Here is a 22,020-nt window from a genome sequence, read left to right on the forward strand (position 1 = left end):
AAATTTCTTTCTTTAACAAAATATTCACTTTCCAATAATTGATCTTAATTTTATTTCTCATTAAAATAAATATATTCATCTGGAACAAAAACTTACCTTGACTTCTTCGGCTGTTGTTTAAATTTGCCATTGCTTGGGCATACTCTATTTCTGTCCTTTTTTATTCTTCACTCTTTTGCCAATTATTTTCTTCCGTCGTGTTTTTATTTATAATTCAACTAATTTTTCATTCGCTTACTGTGAATTAAAAATTGAAAACTCTTATAAAGTAAATACGATATAGAGTTAAAGTTTATTAATGTGTTCAATACTTCAAGGTCAGTTTTAAAATTAAGACGGGAATTGAAGAATCATTTTAATATTTTTTATGACAGGTATAGCATATATATTTTGATAAGCCCGTTCTTGATTTAACTTTCATTCCAAATATTTAAAACTTAAACGAAATCCATATCTGTGAATGAGAGATTCTCTCTCATTTATCTCTTTTCCCTTAGGAAGTAAACCTAATATTGTCTTAAAAAATTTGTGTTTAATGTCTCTGACGGGAGTGAAAACGTTTAGCTTAAAAAATACAATTAAAGTAAATATCAAATAAGAAAAGTGTGCCATTTAAATTTGAAAAATATTAAAATTAGTTCAATTTGAATTGGAATTCATAAAAGAATTTTGAAGAGGCAGAGAAGGCAAGTCAATACATTTTAACAAAATTTAGAGTTTTTAACCTTTGATTAAATCTTTTTCCAACATTAAACTAAAAGACCTTAAAACTAACTGAACGTAATAAAAAGACTTAAGAACAGCATTTGTAATAGAGATGTGAGCATTTTTGTAACCGGAAAACGAAAACTTCCATTATAATTTTTATTACTGCGAAGAGGTTAATTTTTGAAATATAAGTGCCAAAACAATGAGTTTTGAAAATTTATTCTCCGTTTGCTAATAAGGATTTTTTGATTGTAAATTTCGCATTTAATTCATAGGATTCAGCCGTAAGAAATTTCTATCACAAACAATTATTAACAGACTCAAATCAAGACATAACATTAATCAAGTAGGCCGCGTATAAATGGATTGAAATTATATTTGCATGGGGCGTTGCACCGTTGCCGTTGCATCGTTGTAGTGTCGTAAATCGTACTCAGTGGTTTCTTAAAATAAACACTAATTAACTAATGAATGCATTTGAGAAATTCTAATAAAAGTATTCTAAACCTAAGACGAATTCAAGGAAAAATGCACAAATATTTGAAGAGTGATTCGTAATTCTGGGGCTCAGAAAAATAAAAGTGTCAAGTGATATATGCGAAAGAAGAAGACAATCGTAAAAAAAGGTGTAAATATCTTGCAGGTTGTAGAATCAAGTCTTTCATGCAATATAAATTTAGGAAGGGCAAAAAATAATGATTTTTCATAAGTAGGGGGCATGAGTATATTTGCAGTTGCTTAGTACACAAATATAAAGGGAGTTATAGTTTATATGCGACGGGGAAGAAGACATACCAAACGAGGAGTGAGGTCGGATTATGTTCACTGAAGCCATCTTATACGTCTACCACATCATCATGGCTTTTCTATTTAATTTATGGGTAAGTTCCATGTTTTTTATCTCTGCCCATGTCACTTCGTCATCCTGTGTGCTACCCATAAAAAAACCAGAGAGAGCCAACCCCGTAATTATCTCCAAATTACAGAACATTACAGGGTGACTTAACTTGCCCATCTCAGCTAAAATTGGACATGGACTCTTTTAACTTTAAAATTTAAAAGAAATTTTAGATAAGAACTGAGAAATAATTCAAGGATTACTAATTTGAAATTTTTGACATTTTAATTATCCGTGGTCCAATTTGATCTTAAAATGAAGTTTCTAATTTCTGAGGCAGAAAGTATGGAGAATTGAAGAAGGCTTTTTCGTAGTTTATGGTGTCATGTTGGTGGAGGCTTAGAATGGTAACGATATTAAGCCAGCATATTCACCAAAAAACAGCATTTATCGGTAGACTAGCATTAATAATAATAATAATAATAATAATAACAACATTTTTTCCCAGCATGCCAAATTTATGATAAAATTGACTCTAAGCAAGCGGATCACAGAATACGAGTCAAATTTTCACAGGCGGACGTTGAGGATTATCCGAGATTTTATTAAACAGCAATCCAATACTTTTCTTTGAGAAATGAAACTTTTTCCAAATTGTGTTGATTTTTTCATTCGTCGCTGTTTAGAATAAGTCACGGCATCGCTTCACCTTTTTACAGCACCAGAGAAAAAAATTAAAGAGATAAAATAATAAACAAGTTTTAGCCCAACTAATATTTCTCCTGTGGAGAAAAAATATTGTCTCTATAGAGATATCCTCTAGACTCCGCTCGTGTGGGAAGGCCGCTCCTTGCCGAAGAATTATCCGTAAGAAAACGGCTGTGGTGTAAGGTCTCTGGACCTCTGTGAAGTGAACTGTTCTATTTCGGTTGGAATTCCAAGAGGAGTGTCCTTAATGGTTCGATGGTGATCGCTCTTTAGAAGTGGCTTGATATAGCGGGGGGGGGGGAGCGGAGGGGGAAGATCTATTTAAGGGTCAAGGAAACGTATTTCTAAAGGTCAGGGTTCCTATGAGGGCAGCACCAACAAGAAAATGGCCGTCGCCATGTCTCGCTAAACCACGCTCACTTTCAAATCTTTTCACTTGGTCAGCGAGGTCACGCAATCATTTCAAGAGGTCACACTCAGAAAGCAGTGACAGTTCTTCAAACTGCTTCTCTGTTTCTTGATAAATGAGCCGTAGAATGTAATGCCTGGTTAAAAACAAACATCTTGCATGCTTTCACAGTTTCTGCGTAATAATTTATTTACTATTAGGTACATCATCGTGTTAGTGTTAGATTATCGTCAATATACATAATATTTCTCATTAGCGATTTATTTTGATTTACATACCTTTAGCCAAATTATGATATCACTTCAATATTGTGAATAAATATCGCAGAGGTCTTGTCAAATTAGTTTTCGATTTCCCTAACATTTAAAAAATGCATAATTACACGAAGTCAACTGAAATCTTTCTCTTCTCCTGCATTTAACATCTTTTAAATATTTAGATGGTAAGTTGTCAATATTCTCAAATTATTTTGTCTTTCAAGCATTTCTGCTCTGCCTTTCTACTGAAACCGGAAGTCCCGTGGCAGGAGTGCGTTAATGGGATGGTTGAGTGAGGATTTCGTTTGTTGTTCTCTGGGTGTTGGTGACGGCAGTCCGCAATTAGTCACGTGGGCGGAACCACCAGATAGCACAGGGCCCGTGCACGAGGCGGGACTCGAACCATGAACACGAATGCTCAAGTTCCCGCTTGAAAAATCACCAACTTTTCACAGTGTTAAATTCGATCAAGTCACTAGGAGAGATAAGGGGCGGAATGCTGATTTCATCACACGAAAATTTGCCCATTTTTGACTCTTCAAAGAGGACTTAGAAATGTAGAAAGGGAAATGGTGTGAAATGGCTCGAGAAATTTGGTCGAAAATAAAATACACGAACAGAAGAGCACACATAATCTCAAACCATTCAACTTAAGATAAAAGTTGCGTCAGGAGTTTTGATCGGCAAACACTCTCGTTCGTTAAACTAAAAAAAAACAATTACGTGATATCTAATCAGCCGAGAATACCTCCATTTAATCTTCAAGCTGCCAGGATCCGGGGACCGCAAATAAAAATGATAAATGTTGGAAAAGTATTCGTTAATTCAAGATCACTACTAGACCTTGTTTTCTTTATTTTAATATTTTCACCGTCTCTGAATATGGAAATGCTCATGCATTGAACATTATTTTTTCGACATAAAAAAGTAACGACGGCCACCGATCCTGAGCATTCTTAACGTTACCTTCGATTTTGATGATTCTTACCGCAAACAGTTCGCGGTGAAACTTCCCAGGAGACGAATCCACGAGATGAGACCTGACGTAACTCGAATACGCCACGAGGTTGAAGCACGTTAGGGATTCCCCAGTCGGACGACAGAGGGCACGAGCGGCGCAATCCACGCGGACCACCCCCTCCCTTTTCTATTTCCATCTCTTCTTTTCCCCTTTCGCTCCACCCCTCTGCCCTAAACCCTACACAAACATCCTCCCTTACCCTTCAAATCCTCTGCTTCATTTCCCTCGATAGTCAAAGCCTTCCCCAACTCGATTTTACAACAAGAGAGAGAGCCTATCGATTGCCAGTCCCCTAGAAGCGGGGGTATAACTGCCGCCAGCATAGAGACCGCCAACCCGAAAGCATTCCTGCTCCAATATCACCGGCATTCGCTGCCCTCGTGGAGTGTTTATATTCCTCCGACATAACACTCTCTCGCTAAGTCGAAGAACGGACCGAAGTTAAGCAAATGCTCCTACCGTTTATAAGTTGGTAATTTTACAATTTTTTTCAGTGAACATCAGGATCGGAAACGGCAAGAGGTTTCGCTAACAAGGGCTGAATCCTTCTCCTCTACGTCTGTCCTCAGTGACCTTACTTTCTTCGCGAGAATTCCGGAATATGGGCAAAAAGAATTCAGTCATTTAATTTCGGACGAATAGAAAACTAATGACCCTTCAAAGTGTCTCATACGAGAAACTTAACCTCAAAATAAAGACACCCACTTCTTGTATCTTTCATCTACCTTCTTATGCCATGCGCGTTGAGATAAACTGGAGTGGCTTAAAAATAATAATATCAATTCATGAAGACTTTAAGTTGATAACGACTAGGATACGGGACAATTACGTCGTTTCTCAATCAGTTTGGGTATAGGAAGGAGAGTGGCATGCGTGACGCTATTAGAGTTATGAGATTATTAATCGAGAGGAATGTAGAATACAATCAGGAAGTATTTGCCTGTTTCGGAGATTTCGAAAAAGCTTTTGATTGAGTGAATTGGGAAAAACTAATGAGTATATTGCAGAAAATAGGAATAGATTGGAGGGACAGGAGGCTAATCCGCAACCTGTACATGTCTCAGACTGCTCAAGTGCGAGTGGGGAACGGAGAGTCCAGTTGGGCAGTGTTAGGAAGAGGTGTAAGGCAGGGTTGCCCATTATCACCGTTGCTGTTCAATCTGTATGCAGAGGAAATGATTGAAGAGGCATGTGGAGAACTCGAGGTAGGAATGAAAGTGGGCGGGGAATTAGATGTGTTCAACAGTTGGTTTGCTGATGACCAAGCTTTAGTTTGTCAGTCAGCCAAGGGGCTGCAAGCATTGCTTAGTGAATTGGAAATTCAGTGCGATAGATACGGGATGAGAATAAATGTAAATAAAACAAAGGTCATGCGATTTTCTAGAAAGAAAAAGGCTAAGCTAAACATTAAATAGGATGGCAAAAACTAGAGCAGGTAGACCCGTTTACGTATATCATAAGTGTTTTGGCTCAAAATGGTAAAAGTAATTTGCATGCATGGAGAAGAATTGCGCAAGACAAAGAGGCTTTCAAAAGGAGGAAGGAGTTGATGACAGGGACGCTGAGTAAGGATGTTAAGAAAAGACTGGTTAAAACTTTGATATGGGGCGTAGTTATTTACGGTGCGGAAACGTGGTCATTGAAGCAGGATGATAGAAGTAGATTGGAGGCATTTGCGATGTGAATGTGGAGAAGTTGAAGTGGACAGAAAGAAAAGAATGAAAAAGTGTAGCAGTGGTTACCTGAAAGTTTGTGTGAGGATGCCAAGGAAATAAAAGGATGGTGACGTATTTTGTAGTGCATCGCGGAAAGCCAATTTAAAAACGTGAATTTTGACAAAGCTACTTTACGATATTTATCTACTTTTATCTTTATAAATAATAATATAAATATGTATTATGACCTTTCAAATATATAAACAGTGAAACAAAAGTGTGCCCGAAGTACTCTGAACAAGCAACATATGGGGTTGGCGGCTATTACCTCCCGTCCATGAAAGAGCGCAGACATCCGCTTTGTAAATGCCAAATTAAGGTCTTACGGAAAAACTAGGAATAACAGGCTAAATTATCTCAAACGAAAGCTCATTTATATGTTTATCAAATTAATTCTAACGGACCATCGTCCGATTTCCTCTGCTATTAAAACATCAAGCCTTTATCCAATTATTCACCCTTGACAAATATATGTCTTACACTATAGGGCAGTTTACTAATTATGCTAATGACTTGCCAACAGTTTTTCAAAACATTTTGAGCTAGAGAATAAGGCAACTATGCAGTACTACTAGTTATCAGGTAGGTGGCCAAAGTGTTGAGTTTAAACGCTGTGACGGACGATTTTGTGGGAGAAAGCAAGCACATTTTTATGTTTTCCGTTTCTTTTAATCGAAGAACATTTTCACTGACAGGTTTACATAATATTTTCTACATAAGGGACAGGTAATTTCGCCCGATAATAAATTTAAGAGAGGAAAGGACAGCAGATTTCAAGATTAGTACACTATAGCAGACAATCCCGGATTGGATATCTTGGTGGTTGTAGATTTCATCCCATTGAGAGCGATTTATGAAATATTAAGGAAGAATTTAAGGAATAAAGAACAATTTATTTAATTCTAGACGCGTGTATATATATATATATATATATATATATATATATATATATATATATATATATATTTAATAAATTGGACAGCAACAAAAAATATAGAAACACATAAAAAGATCACTCACACCTTAGTGAGTGATCTTTTTATGTGTTTCTACATTGCTTGTTGCTGTCCAATTTATTATTCGACGACATCATCTATGTATGTATGTATGTATATATATATATATATATATATATATATATATATATATATATATATATATATATATATGTGTGTGTGTGTGTGTGTGTATATATATATATAATATATATATATTTATATATACATATACATATATATATATACATATATATACATATACAAGTTATTACCAAGCATGGCTAAATGGGAGCCACTACACTACGATTCTCGTAGTTCAGTTAACTACTTTTATCCCTGAAAACGTATCTCTACGGAAAGAATCCGCGCTCACACGATTCCTGGTGTCACTTTAATGAATATCTAATATAGTATTCATTCAGTCACCAACTCGCCGTTTGTTCCGCACTCTTTTTGCTGAAATAGTCCGCGCTCTCCTCTGATACCAATTCCTTTCCCCCGAGGAGCTTTTGTCTGAAAAAGGTTCGTCGACCTCCGAAATAAATTTAGCTTTTTTCGTGTGTGGTGCCCTACTCTACAAAAATATCCCAGATACATAGGAATCGGTGGTAACATCCAGACTGCATCTGGAAGCCTACGCAGGATTCCTCGGCCCGCCCATACGAGTCCGACGAAAACCAATGTTGTGATTAATTTGAATTAATTTCGTAATGTGAAATGAAATATATATTATTATGGGAAAACCACCTTTCCAACACAGAACCTATCCCCCTACAACCACTAGAAAGATTAATTGCTATCTTGAAGGATTAATTGGGTTTATATTTTGCAAATAAAGCATAGCAAGTCACTCGACGGAAGAATGCACGCAATCTGACGAGATGGACTCTCAATACTGCAACAGCTACACGGAATTAATAATTCAAGCGAAATGGGTGGCCGTGAATATCACATATATAATAATGCCTTGTGTCTAGAGTAAATGTGTGAAAAGTAACCGATGAAGCTGAATCGACTCTTAGTTGTCTCTTTGAAAGAGGAAATATTTGGGCACAAATAATCTATATATATATATATATATATATATATATATATATATATATATATATATATATATATATATATTCACTTTTCTGCTCGTTTGAGCTCAATTTCCTTAAGTATTCTCTATTAAATTATTTCTCTTTCCGCATGAAGAATAGATTTTCTTCCGTGAAATTCAAGAAACAGAAAATGGACTGTACTATCCTCTTCTGACAATGAGAAATAATCAAAAAAACAATACCTGAGAGTATGAAAAAATATGAAGTACAGTTTTATTTCATCATCATGTGGGTCCCAAGAGGAGAGTTGTTTTTCTGCGCTCAGACCTCGACCAAAAACTCTAATATCCTTGATTTAAACTTGTTTGAATCACAATGGACCAAAAGATGTGAATTGTCTGGACCAAAGAAATTAGTCGAGAATTATTTAACAAGAAGAGGAAAGACTCTTGGCACTCACTACTGACGTCCCACTGACTCTCTCTCTTTCTTCCCCTCCAGGGAGGCTCAGCGAAGAAGAAGACTGTCACTTTCCAAGTAGACGCTCTTGACGGAGCTGTGTCCGAAGAGTGTCCGTCCACTTCCCAGGGCGTAAAGACAGAGGATTCAAGGGAATCTATCTCAAGGTAAGATCTAAGAGCTATTTCATAACGAGGGCACAGGGTGAAGCTTTGCTATTCCACGTAAAAAAAAGGTTTGATATATATTGCCCGACCATGGTTTCGATTCTGCGTATCATCATCGGGTGATGATGGACCAAAGAAAACCACCAGATGATGCAGCATCGAAACCATGGTCGGGCAATATATATTAAACCTTTTTATGTGGAAAGCAAAGTTTTATCCTCTACTCTCATCAAGAGAATTCCACCTAGTTAAGCCTGAAACTGTGGAGCTATTTCATAAATCCTATTCAAGATGCCTGGTCACGGTGAAGTACAATTAATCGCTTCAACTAAGTTTTAGTTATAATATCTTGTAAGGTCTATTAATTTATGTCAAACCTCATGCTGTGACTACGTTCATCTAAACTATCAAGGAAAAATTCCCTATATCGTAATTTTAAATGGTTTTAAACTTTAAACACGTGGTTATACGGGGTGCATGGAAAAAAGTTAGACACAAAAACTGAGTTACGTAGTTGTAAAAAGTTACATATTTTTTGGTTTTGAATTTCAACTTTTGATATTTTGCAGGAGAGCTCTTTTCTTTAGGTTTTTTGTTCGTATAAATGTTTTACAAACGCCACGCCATGCAATTAAATGTCATTTCCAGAATGACAACGAGAAACATGTGAATAGCTTCGGAATAATTTTCAGTCTCAAATGTTGAATTTCGTGGCATTTAATAGATGCCACGACAGAGAATTCGCTTTCCCCTGGTTCCTTAAAACTCAGCATCCCATCCTTCTTCCAATTCTGATCAAAGGGAACGCAATATCAAAACAGCTGATGGTCTCGCGACCTCACGGCTACGACCAAACTCCGGAGTAATGCCTTGATACCCTGAAAAGCAAAATACCTATGGTGGTGTAGGTTTCCGAGAAACCCACACAACCCTATCACCGCATTCGATTTAGTTTAGCTAATTCTCATGCTTATTCCCAATACTTATGCCTATAAAATCCATGATAAAATTCGTAATTTTACATGATGCATTTTTTTTAAGAAAATGCTTTATTCCTCATCGCCGCGGTGAGTGGACTTGGAAGATAGTGTGTATGTAGAGAAGATGCCGTTCCTGAAACACGCCATCTTGTTTATTTGGAATCTTATGTTTATTGATATTGCTGCCATGGGTATAACCGAGAGCATTTCCGACCGAGTTAAATAATGGTATTAACAATGGAAAAATGGCTTCAATTTCACATTTAAAAGAAGGAAACCGAATATTTTGGAAGATTTTAGAACTTTTATTTCACATCCGTCTATAATTTAATAATGTGCGTAAAGGAAAGGCCATTCCTGAAACGCGCCATCTTGTTTATTTGGAATTTATATTTGTTGACATTGTTGCGATGGAAATATAAAACTGACAAATATGCAACCAAGTAAAAATAATGGTTTCAACATTGAAATAATTGAATTAAATATAATGGGGGAGAATTTCTATTCTAGTTCAGAGTGTGGGGGGGAAAGGAGGGGGGGCAGTAGATTTGCCTTTACCACCCAAGAGGGGGATAGCGGGGGACCCCTGGGGCACCCCGCCCATGGAGCTACCTCGATCTCTACGGATAGGACGTAGTATACTTGGAAGCACTTTAATTACTTTGGCCGGGATAAAAGTGAATTAACTTCAAAATAACTTTATTAGCCATTAAAAAATTAGGCTAAAATATTATACCGACAAATATCCCTGCTAGTGGTTGAAAGAGAGACGCTTGAAAATTAAGTTTTCAAATAATAATCACATTACATATTTGACAAAAACGGAAAAGACGTCATTTAATGAAGTTTATATGCTTCCAAAAAGATTTTGAAAGCCTAAGATGAAAGACGTATCATTTCGTCTAGCGAAATAATAGTACTGATGGCCTCTCGAACCATCAAAGATATGGTTTAGAATCACGTCTTGGTGGATTCCGTAAGATGAAGTCGAAAGAAAAATGATTGACACACACTGTCGCGCCAACAGTGAATGCGCTCGCGTGCTCGACCCGAAGAATCACGATCGGGTCCCGGTTTGCGGTCAGGAAATCGCAAAATCCAGTATTATTATAGAGACGAGCGCCAAAGTGAATCAATCAAATGCTGGGTGCACACGCCGAGAGACGTTTTGGACACATTGTGCCGGGGTCTCACCTCGCGTGCGCGGAGGGCGAGTGGCAGGGGTTGCGGCGGGGAGGGTTCCTCTATGGCGAAGGAGGAGATAGGGCGAGAAGAGACAAAAGGAATAAAGAGCAGGGTAGGCGATCCTGGGGAATAACAAGAGGCGGTGGCTGGCTGCCGGCGGTTATTTATTCCGCGAGCCTCCCAGCAAAGCGGCGTTGCCAAATCCCGAGCGGAGGAAAGAATCGTCCGGCCCGACAAATGGGAGAGCGCGTCAAAGTGCGTCAGGATCAAAGTGATCCCGAAGCAAACTGTTTGTGTCCTGGCGGCAGTGCGGCCCACAGGAATGAGATTGGCGGCCAACCGTCTCGGGGGTCATCCCTCCCACGATGCGACCGATTGATCTTACGGGACCGATCTTATCTCTGGGTCGACAATGATAAGGACGAAGATATTTTCCCATTTCTATTCTTGCCATGAAAAATATGATACATTTTTCGCGACAGAGAGTGCTTCCTCATGTTCACTGATCAATAGAAGCTTCGCCAAGGAGGTCATGTTCTTGGCCCCCATTCGGGTTTTCGCAACCGTAACATGCTACTCGTATCGAGTGACTCCTGTCTTTGAGATATTCAAAATAATAAGCTATGAAATGTTTTTGACGAATAATAAAAAGTCACTCACGTAACACATCAAGGCTTTCATGCATCTCCGCAATTTATTAAGAGTGGTAAGTGGTTCGCAGTAGGGACTGCCTACAAGCTAAAAGCTCAATAAAAATGGGTAGTAAAAATATGCATATCACTTGACACTCTTATTCTGGATAATAAATCCTTATCAAATGTGCAAACGGCTTCTGTAAAAACATATGCCAAATGATATCAATATTTGATTACTGTTAATTCAGTTTTTGTGCAAATAGAAAGGCACTTTCAAAATGCAGCCAAAATATATGAAAACTTGATTTGAATCAATTAAATACTGTTATTTTAGCTTATTTTTGAGAGAGGAATCTAATTTAAATATTGACCCAAAATATATTTTATTCACAAAATTCTTATGGGTGATGCGGAAGCATTTTTAGTTATGCTTGGCCCCAAAATTGACTGGCGCTGTTAATATTTCATCAGGAATAACACTGAGAAACCCACTTACATGTGTTCACTCTTTCCAGGGAGAATCCGAAAGAAACAGAGGGAGATATGGCGACAGTTCCCAGCGACGCACCCAACGTGATGAAGCAATCATCGTCCTCACAGGAATCTTCCTCAAGCAAGGTGGGTGCGGATTTTCCCTCAAAAGAATATTATGCATTTTCAGAGAGAGAAATAGTCGCAGGTTTATATGCAGAGAGGAAATCGCTTAAGCGTGGAAATATCACCCGTGAGGAAGTGAAAATAAACGATGCATTATATGAATAACACCATCACACGAAACAAAACTTTACCTTTAAGGAGTAATTGACTGAAAATGCATTTTATGAGCCAAAGGGTGGGGCTTAGATAATATCGATTACGTACTTCATTCCTTAAGAATTGGGCATTGAGTAATTGAGTCAAGTTTATGCTAAGTTACTTTATGTCTCTGAAACGTGGACGGAAATTCTATCTAGAAACTAGAAAAACTTGATTCTTATTAATTGTCAGTGCCAGGAAACACTATTTCGAGTACCGAAAGAGTTTAAATAAACCCCAGTAAAACTTTTAAAGCAAATTTGCCTGCTTGAGGTGCTTTGTGGAGAGCACTTTGAGTGAGTATGACGTCCGTCGGATGGCGCTTTAACCTGTTTGACCCCTTGGCGCCTACCGAAAAGAGAGGGCTAATGCCGACGCCGGATTTCTCTCCACCCTTCATCCTTTCCCAACCATCCCTAATGGCGAAAATGACCTCAGCTGTGGGTCGCCTCCAATAAAAAACAACTAACTATAACTTTAAGACTTAACAACTAATTTTTAACCCCGATTATTAATGGGTTAAAATTCGATTAAAATCCGGAACAATTGTAAAATTTATATGATGGTACTCTTATCAGCTTTTTTGTTATATGCACTAGCGCATTGTTGTTTATCTAAAGTTGATTACATGAAAGGAATGATCTGGGATGTAGTGAATGACCTTTACGCACGTTTCGGTCCGTCGGCGGATTGATCTTCTTTGGTGACACATATATGTAACGTTGCGGAGGTACACTCTATCAGTTCATAGAAAGTTGGGCTGATGACCGGATGTTCTCGCGTTCAATTCCTGGTGATATTTGGACGGACTCATTTGAAGTTCAAACGATTTTCCGCTTTATATATATATATATATATATATATATATATATATATATATATATATATAGATATATAATTACATACATAAATATACACACACATACATATATATTTTTTTAAGGTAATCTACCGGTTAAGGTAGGTTTTTGGATGGACACAACTACCAAACAAATATTTTATTACTCCTAACAAAACACAAAATCCATCATCCTACTCTATATCAGGTCCCTCTTCATCTCTGAGTACTTTCTTCCTCCCTTCATCCCGTCCAACATTCCTATCCTGTTCCTTCCCATTCCTCTTTTGCCCAACATTCTACCCTCTATCACAGTTTTCAACATCCCACTGCCGGTCAACACCCCCTTCATCCACTTTTCCTGCCTCCATAGGATTGCTCCCAACAAACCCCTCTCTTCGCCCACCATACCAAGTACTTCCTCGTTTGTTTTCTTCTCTGTCCATTTCACTTTCTCCATTCTTCTCCACACCCACATTTCAAAAGCCTCCAATCTACGTCTATCCTCCTGTTTCAATGACCACGTTTCCGCGCCGTACATAGCTACGCTCCATATCAAAGTTTTTACGAGTCTTTTCTTAACATCCTTACTCAACGTCCCCGTCATCAAATCCCTCCTCCTCGTGAAAGTCTCTTTGCCTAGCGCAATTCTTCTCCTTACGTCCCTACTACTTTGACCGTGTTGGTCAAAAACACTACCGAGATACGTAAACTGTTCTACATGCTCTAGTTTTTGCCCTCCTATTTTAATTTTAAGCTTGGCCTTTTTCTTTCTAGAAAATCACATAACCTTTGTTTTATTAATATTGATTCACATCCCATACCTGTCGCACTGAATTTCCAATTCACTCAGCAATGTTTGCAGCCCCTTGGCTGACTGACAAACTAAAGCTTGGCCATCAGCAAACCTAACTGATTTTACGCATTCCCCGCCCACTTTCATTCCTACCTCGAGTTCTTCCCATGCCTCTTTGATCATTTCCTCTGCATACAGGTTGAACAGCAACGGTGATAATGGGCAACCCTGCCTTACACCCCTTCCTAACACTGCCCATCCTGACTCCCCGTTTCCCACCCGCACCTGAGCAGTCTGAGACATGTACAGGTTGCGGATTAGCCTCCTTTCCCTCCAATCTATTCCTATTTTCTGCAGAATACTCATTAGTTTTTCCCAATTCACTCTATCAAACGCTTTTTCGAAATCTACGAAACAGGCAAATACCTCCTGGTTGTGTTCTATATTCCTCTCGATTAATAATCTCATTACTGCAATGGCATCACGCGTACCTCTCCCCTTCCTAAACCCAAACTGATCATCTCCGAAGTAATCATTTGCCCTACTCTCTATCCTTTTGTTTATGATCCTGAGAACAACTTTAGCTGTGTGGGATATCAAACTAATTGTCCTATAGTCCTCACATGATGTGGCCTTTACCTTTTCGGAATAGGAACTAGAACTGATCTCACAAAGTCTTCCGGCCAGATTCCCTCCTCATAAATACTACGGATCAGCCCATATAGCCTCTTCCTCCCACATTTTCCTAAGCATTTTAAAAGTTCCACGGGAATGTTATCCACCCCCACGGCCTTATTTAGTTTCATCTCCGTTAATGCCCTTTCTATCTCATTGTCTAGTATGCCTGGACCTAAGCTGTCTTCCTCTACGTCATTTTCTTTTTCAATGTCTAACTGTGTTGGTCTGAGTTCTTTACTATACAGTTCTTCTATATACTCCTTCCATCTCTCTTGGATCTTTCCTGCGTCAACTATTACCTTACCCGCCTTATCTCTAACTGTTAGCATAGCTCTTCCTTTCTTACTACCCGATAACGATTTAACTTTGCTGTACAGCGCACCGATTTCACCCTTCCTCTGCAGACTTTCCATGTCCTCGCACTGCGTCTTCCACCATGCTTCCTTTGCTTTATTTGTTGCCCGCCTCAATTTATTGTTCAATTCTTTGTACTTCATTTTGCCAAATTCTGTATGTATATTCTTCCATTTTCGCCGCTCATCCATCTTTGTAATCATCTCATCCGTGATCCATGGTTTCCTAGTCCTTTTAGCGTTAACGGTTCCAATATTGTCTTTTGCGGCTTTAGACCACCCCTTCCTTGATCATTTCCCATTTTTCTTCGATAGTTCTAAGCCCTCTCTACCGCCTGTTTGTATTCCTCCCTTTTCAACCCATTTAATGCTTCTAAATTCCATTTTCTAACTCGCCGCCCCTGCCTAATCTTTTTGAAACGTACGCTACATTTCATAACAACTAAATTGTGGTCTGAGTCCGCATCCGCTCCCGGGAAGCTGTGGGAATTTATCACACTGTTCCTAAACCTGTGTCTAACCAGGATATAATCTAGCTGATATCTTCCTGAGTCACCTGGCATTTTCCATGTATACCTGCGTCTTTTGTGGTGTGTAAACCAAGTGTTGGTGATGACTAACCCCTGTCTCCTGCAGAGCTCAACTGATTTCTCCCCGCGGTCATTCCTCGTGCCTAAACCGTAGTCCCCCACCTCATCACCATCTCTTCCTTCGCCTACCGTCGCATTCCAATCCCCCATCACTATCAAAAGTTTCCCTGCAGGAACACACGTGATCATGTCCTCTAACTGATCGTATATCCTATCGACCTCTTCTTCCTTATGGTTGCTCGGTGGCATGTATACCTGAATAATAACTAAGTTCGTCGGTTCTTCTTTTATCTCCACTAGTAGTATTCTATCCGTTACCTGCTCTATGTTGACTACGCTTCTTCCTACCTCTTCATTTAATACTATGGCAACCCCTTGATGGCTCTCGTCCCCACCGCTGTATATTATTCTATACTTATCACTCCAGTAATCCCCGCTATCTTTCCATCTAACCTCGCATAGACCTAAAATATCTATATTTCCCCTTTCCATCTCTCGCTTAACATTCTCCAATTTCCCTGTCCTCATAATTGTCCTAACATTCCACGTTCCTATTCTAACTGATTTGGTCTTCTTCTTCTGCGTCTTCTGTCCTGCTGTTGCTGGTTTTCCCTTGCAAGGGTTTCGTGGGATCACGACCGCGGAAGCCTTGCCTCCCCCGCTGCCGGGCACGACACACGTCCGATTGGTAAATAGATAAAGAACGTACTACGGCCGAGTGCATGGAAAGAATGTAAAACCCAAAGCCGTACACTTAAGGGCACTTATAGGTGGAATATAGAAGGGGGTGGGAAAGTTATTGTTTGGCGGGAAGCCAGATGCCAGTGACCCGTCACTCAAACAAATGAAAATTAAAATAAATAGTTCAAACAATTACTCCCTTGATCAGGTATTTGCACACCAAATTGACCTTCACAAGTCGCAACCACACACACGCAGGGTTTACGGGGCGGGAAGCCCGACGCCAGTGACCCGTCACTCAAACAAATGAAAATTAAAATAAATAGTTCAAACAATTACTCCCTTGATCAGGTATTTGCACAACAAATTGACCTTCACAAGTCGCAACCACACACCCACACAGGGTTTACGGGGCGGGAAGCCCGACGCCAGTGACCCGTCACTCAAACAAATGAAAAAATAAAATAAATAGTTCAAACAATTACTCCCTTGATCAGGTATTTGCACCACAAATTGACTTTCACAAGTCGCAACCACACACACACGCAGGGTTTACGGGGCGGGAAGCCCGACGCCAGTGACCCGTCACTCAAACAAATGAAAAAATAAAATAAAAAATTATATAACACTTACTCCCTCGCTCAGGTATTTGCAAACAAATTGACCTTCGCAAGTCACAAACACACACACACACAGGGTTTACGGGGTTGGAAACCCGGCGCCAGTGACCCGTCACTCAAACTCGGAAGACACAAAAGTACAGTGCTGGAGGGGAAAGTGCCGAAAAACCTGACACCAGGTGTTTCGCCTGCTAAGCAGGCCTCTTCAGAGAAGAATGAAAGGGTCACTGGCGTCGGGCTTCCCGCCCCGTAAACCCTGCGTGTGTGTGTGGTTGCGACTTGTGAAGGTCAATTTGGTGTGCAAATACCTGATCAAGGGAGTAATTGTTTGAACTATTTATTTTAATTTTCATTTGTTTGAGTGACGGGTCACTGGCATCTGGCTTCCCGCCAAACAATAACTTTCCCACCCCCTTCTATATTCCACCTATAAGTGCCCTTAAGTGTACGGCTTTGGGTTTTACATTCTTTCCACGTCCGATTGGGCCGAGCCCCGTGGTTGCCAGGACTCAAAATATCTCTATTGTCCATCATATATTTCTTGGGAATGATAATTGAGGTGGTTTCCCGTTGCCTTCCTCAATAGTGTTTTTAACGTGACACCATCACTTACTGGCCGCCCCACAGGGGTCAGACGCCATTTCAGCCGCCTCACTGAGGAACAGACGCTGCGTGGACTACCTTTCGTCTGGCTCCTAACCTTCGACCTATCTGGCATGGGTGACCCTACCAGGAGCAATTTTTATTACTCCCGCCAGCACAGCTCTAGGGGTCATCGGAACGCACAAGCCCTTCCACCACGTCAAGGTTGTAGTCCGGGGAGGGATATATATAGATATAAATAAATATATATATATATATATATATTATATATGTATATATATAGATAGATATATACAAATACGTATATATATGTATATATATATATATATATATATATATTTATTTATATATATATATATTTTTTCTCGCGGGTAACCGAATGGAGGCGCTGGGTAAGGAACTGCCCAAATGAGTGGAATTTGCTACAACCCGTATAACAGTGCCCGTAAAAGGCTTAGTTCGGGATGGACCCTGCCCTCACCTTTTAAAACCAAACTTTGTGTTGCTTACTGCAATGGGGATGACATTCTACGGATTAATATGCATTCCCATCACAATATACGCGTAATAAATATGACTTCAATGCGAATCAATTGCTCAGCATTCGAAGGATGGCTTCGCTGCAAGTGTTGCTCTGCGCAATGCATCCAGCTGGTCACAGCAGATCCCTGAGCAGCCCGGGAAAGGGGGGGAGGGTAACGGAAGTTGGATTTCAATGACAACGCAAGTTCCGGGATGGCGCAAGACCTGGCTTGCACCATCGGGAAGAAAAGCCCCGTCGAGGGTGTAACCGTGGATGCCCGGGGAATCCGATCCAAGGACGAATTCCCACGCAAGCGATAGGTGCTCTCGCATTAATCCCGGCTCAACTCTTTTCATCTCAACACATTAAAAATCTCTTTCCCCAACCATCGTTCAATGTTTCGAGTCTACTTTTCAAAATGGTATACGGCCTCATCGATCCAGTATTTTGTCTTCAAAAATCATAGCAAATGATTATTCCAAAGAACCAAGGGTAAATTATTTTATAATACAAAGAAAAATCTTTGGATCGACAATGATCGGTCACTAGACTGGGTTAAAAGGTACGAGCGAAGAACTCGTCGCTCTGTTCCGTTGCAGGGAGGAATGGGGGAGCGACTGCTTTCACTTTGCCTCCTCGAAAGGCTCGTGGCGAGCTAACATTGCGTCAGATCGAACGTTATCCTGTCAAATTGCACGCGTGGTTGCCAGTTGCTCCCTTCCTCCGTGAATACGATCAAAACGACTGAGGCCATATCAATAGTGATTCATCTTAATTTTCTTATCTATTTTGATACTATTGAAAAATTAAATAAAAATATTAAATTGCATCACGATCTAATAAATAAATTGGCCCATATTCCCCCCTCCTGCGTAAATACTCGCTAAGAGACCGAAAAAAGGAATTTAGAATAAGTAGTATCAGTATTTATGGTAGGCGACCGACAGCTAAAGTTATTTGCGCCGTAGGAGATGGACAGGAAAGGATGAAGGGTGGAGAGAAAACCGCCGTCGGCATTAGCCAACTATTTAACGAAAGGCGCCAAAGGGAACCCAGATTAACGTCCCATCCGACGGACGGCGTACTCACCCAAAGTGCCCTCCGCAAAGCACCTCAAGTAAGGATCGGGATGCCACTGAAAAATATTCCATGCAGCCGGGATTCGAACCCCAGCCCTCTGGGTGGGAAGCCAGTACGACAGACACCGCACCATCTTTTATATTCAAGGGGTCATTCCATTTTCTAAGAAGTTGTCTCCTATCATACAGTTCCCTTCCGAATACTCAGGGCCTGAACTATACACACACACACACATACCTACGTATATATGTATGTATATATATATATATATATATATATATATATATATATATATATATGCTTTCATAGACGTGACACGGAAGTGCCGAATAGTACAATACACAGTAACACATAATATAGAAACACAAAAAAAGAGAACCCTCACACGTATTTTCTTGATATTTCGACGGAAACAATCCGTCTTCCTCTGAAGATATCATTACTTCTATATCTTCAGAGGAAGACGGATTGTTTCCGTCGAAATATCAAGAAAATACGTGTGAGTGTTCTCTTTTCTTGTGTTTCTATATTATGTGTTACTGTGTATTGTACTATATATATATATATATATATATATATATATATATATATATACAGAAACAGATATAAGGAAAAGGGATAGGAACACATATTAGACCCACGGATCTCAGGGTAAATTGACTATCCTCGATAGCTCAAGTGGTTAAGAGCATCCGCCCGGCAAGTGGAAAGATTCGGTGTTCGAGTCCCGGTTGAGGAAATATTTTTACTCTTGTGATCCGTTCGATTCCGCCTTCCCCACCTCTATTGTGTTCGTCCTTTATATGTGTTCCTATCCCTTTTCCTTATATCTGTTTCTGTATATATGAGTATTTTTTCGCCGTTTGGCGGGATTTCGTGTTTGAATGTGTATATATATATATATATTATATATATATATATATATATATATATATATATATATAACGATTGTACGGAAAAACTCACACGAGCGGCACAATAATGGGCTGACACAATATAACACAAATAGAATAGAATAGCAACATTTAAAAGGACACTCACACGGTAAATTGTTCGAGCTTTCGGCCATCTCAAAGGCCTTCTTCAAGAGAGACCCTCTTGAAGAAGAGAGAGAGTCTCTCTTGAAGAAGGCCTCTGAGAGGGCCGAAAGATATATATATATATATATATATATATATATATATATATATATAATTGGCTGACACAACATAACACAAATAGAAAAGAATAGACACATATAAAAGAACACTTACACGGTAAATTGTTCGAGCTTTCGGCCCTCTCAGGGGCCTTCTTCAAGAGAGACAGTCTCTCTTGAAGAAGGCCCCCTGAGAGGGCCGAAAGCTCGAACAATTTACCGTGTAAGTGTTCTTTTATATGTGTCTATTCTTTTCTATTTGTGTTATGTTGTGTCAGCCAATTATTGTGCCGCTCGTATGAGTTTTTCCGTACAATCGTTATATATATATATATATATATATATACATACACACACTACAAATACGTACACCTACACTGCCCTTGCCGTGATGGATAATATTCAATGATTCTCACCACCATTGCATTCCTTTTTTTTCTCTTCAACCAATGCATTCACAGAAATAAACTAAATCTTTATAATGGACTGTTGTTGTGCAAACCTACGCAGAACAGTATTACTATGTAATATCTATTTGCCTGATATTTAACGCTCAAGACAGCGGCAACAAAGCTTTCCGTGAAAAAATCAGCTCACATAATTTCACTGGCAAGGTTTTGCATACCTCTGAATCTTCTCTTAATAAATTTCAATGACTGCTGAAGGTTAAATATGCAAATTTTTAGAATGAACAACATGCATTCGAGTAAAGAAACATGGCGCTTATAATTTTCTCCATCTCCGGTTGGAATAGATTATAACAATGTTGACGAAATGGAATTGTAGGAAAACCTCAGGGCATCCAATACTCACAGAAACAAACTGTCCAAATTGTCTTGACACTTGTTCTTGTACTTGACAATGTTTCTCTAAAAATCCATTGGCACAGTAATCAACCCGAAGGTTGGTTTAGTAGGTGATGGTAGAGTTCACCCAGTACTAAGCCCTAGGCGGCGTGTGAAATTCACACATCAGGGTAGGGGGGGCCAGTTCCTTTCCCTGTGTTTCGGTTATGGTTTCACAGGAAGACATGGTACCCCGAAAAATCACTTTAGCTTGAATGGAGCTGCCGAAACCCAGAGAGGCTTGTTCGAGAATCGAACCCGGGGCCTCCTGCCAGTAGTCCAACGCTCTAACCTCCGCTCTACTACTGCGACCCTCAATATTTTTATTACTTGCCTTGTTTAGGCACAGTTTATAATAAAAACAACTTTCAAAGGCATTTGAAGGGTTCATACTGAAAAATTAGAATATGAAACCATAAGTATTCACCCTTTGGTTTAAATTGAATGTCTGCTTACAATGACTGATCTTAAAAATATAAGTAAAAAGAATTCCAAAGAAACTGCGGGAGATGCCGCAACAGTAACTTTTAACGGAGTCATCCGCTAATTTGCATTTCAATGCAACAATTTCAGAGTGTAAAAATCATTCGCCTTGACTGGGATTCGAACCCAGATCCGCACATTAGCGGATGACTCCGTTAAAAGTTACTGTTGCGGCATCTCCCGCAGTTTCTTTGGAATTTGTCAAAGTGAAAACACCATAAGTGTTTAAAGTTGGCTTTAACCTCGTGGACTGTGGCGCCTCGCGCACGACTACGAATGCCTGTGACATTGTATGTACGGTATTTCGTCACAACATCTTGTTCCTTTAAAAGCCCCAAAATTTCAGAGTTTAAGAGGACGCCTCGGTAGTTTAAGTGGCTAAAGCCCTCGACCGGATATTGAGGGATCTGGGTTCGAATCCCAGTCAAGGCGAATGATTTTTACACTCTGATTTTGTTGCATTGGAAGTAAAAAGAAATGAAAAAATACATTAGCGGAATTTATTGCCAACATGTGAGAATGAAAACTATACCTATTGAATTTGAAAACAAAATATTTATAACACAAGAGATTGCACTTTTGCAAATACTTTTGCAAACTCTTTACTCTGCACTTACTTTGCCATAACTTCGATCGCGTTTGAGGGAAAGCCACTAACTTCTTAAGGTGATCCATTCATCCTTCAGAAAGCAAGGGACCATTATTTTTGTTGGTCAAATTATGATAAAATATTCATTAGCTATTTAGACTAATTTATTATCTCTCATTCAATACCGCGATTTTCGAATATACCGTCATGATCAATTGGTTACAATTTTTTGTCGCATTTACTGGAATTAGCTGCGACTGTATAGTTCTTGTTTCATGGATTCCA

General features: G+C 39.3%; 1 protein-coding gene across 4 annotated transcripts in view; it reads left to right on the plus strand.

Moving 5' to 3' along the window:
* LOC139694679 (fap1 adhesin-like) overlaps positions 1–22,020 on the plus strand; it is a 223,224-nt gene that overhangs the window by 41,429 nt on the left and 159,775 nt on the right. For 3 of the 4 annotated variants that reach the window (XM_071593175.1, XM_071593178.1, XM_071593176.1), the window contains exons 1-3: positions 1,551–1,589; positions 8,199–8,323; positions 11,639–11,741. In XM_071593175.1, the coding sequence (XP_071449276.1) occupies positions 1,566–1,589; positions 8,199–8,323; positions 11,639–11,741 (252 nt within the window). In that variant the 5' untranslated portion in view covers positions 1,551–1,565. Of the gene's footprint in view, positions 1–1,550; positions 1,590–8,198; positions 8,324–11,638; positions 11,742–22,020 lie in introns of those variants that run through there. The other variant, XM_071593177.1, reaches the window with a different exon arrangement.

This window comes from Hetaerina americana, unplaced genomic scaffold (assembly GCF_022747635.1).
Source record: "Hetaerina americana unplaced genomic scaffold, ioHetAmer1.1.p SCAF_52, whole genome shotgun sequence".
NCBI classification, from domain to species: domain Eukaryota; kingdom Metazoa; phylum Arthropoda; class Insecta; order Odonata; family Calopterygidae; genus Hetaerina; species Hetaerina americana.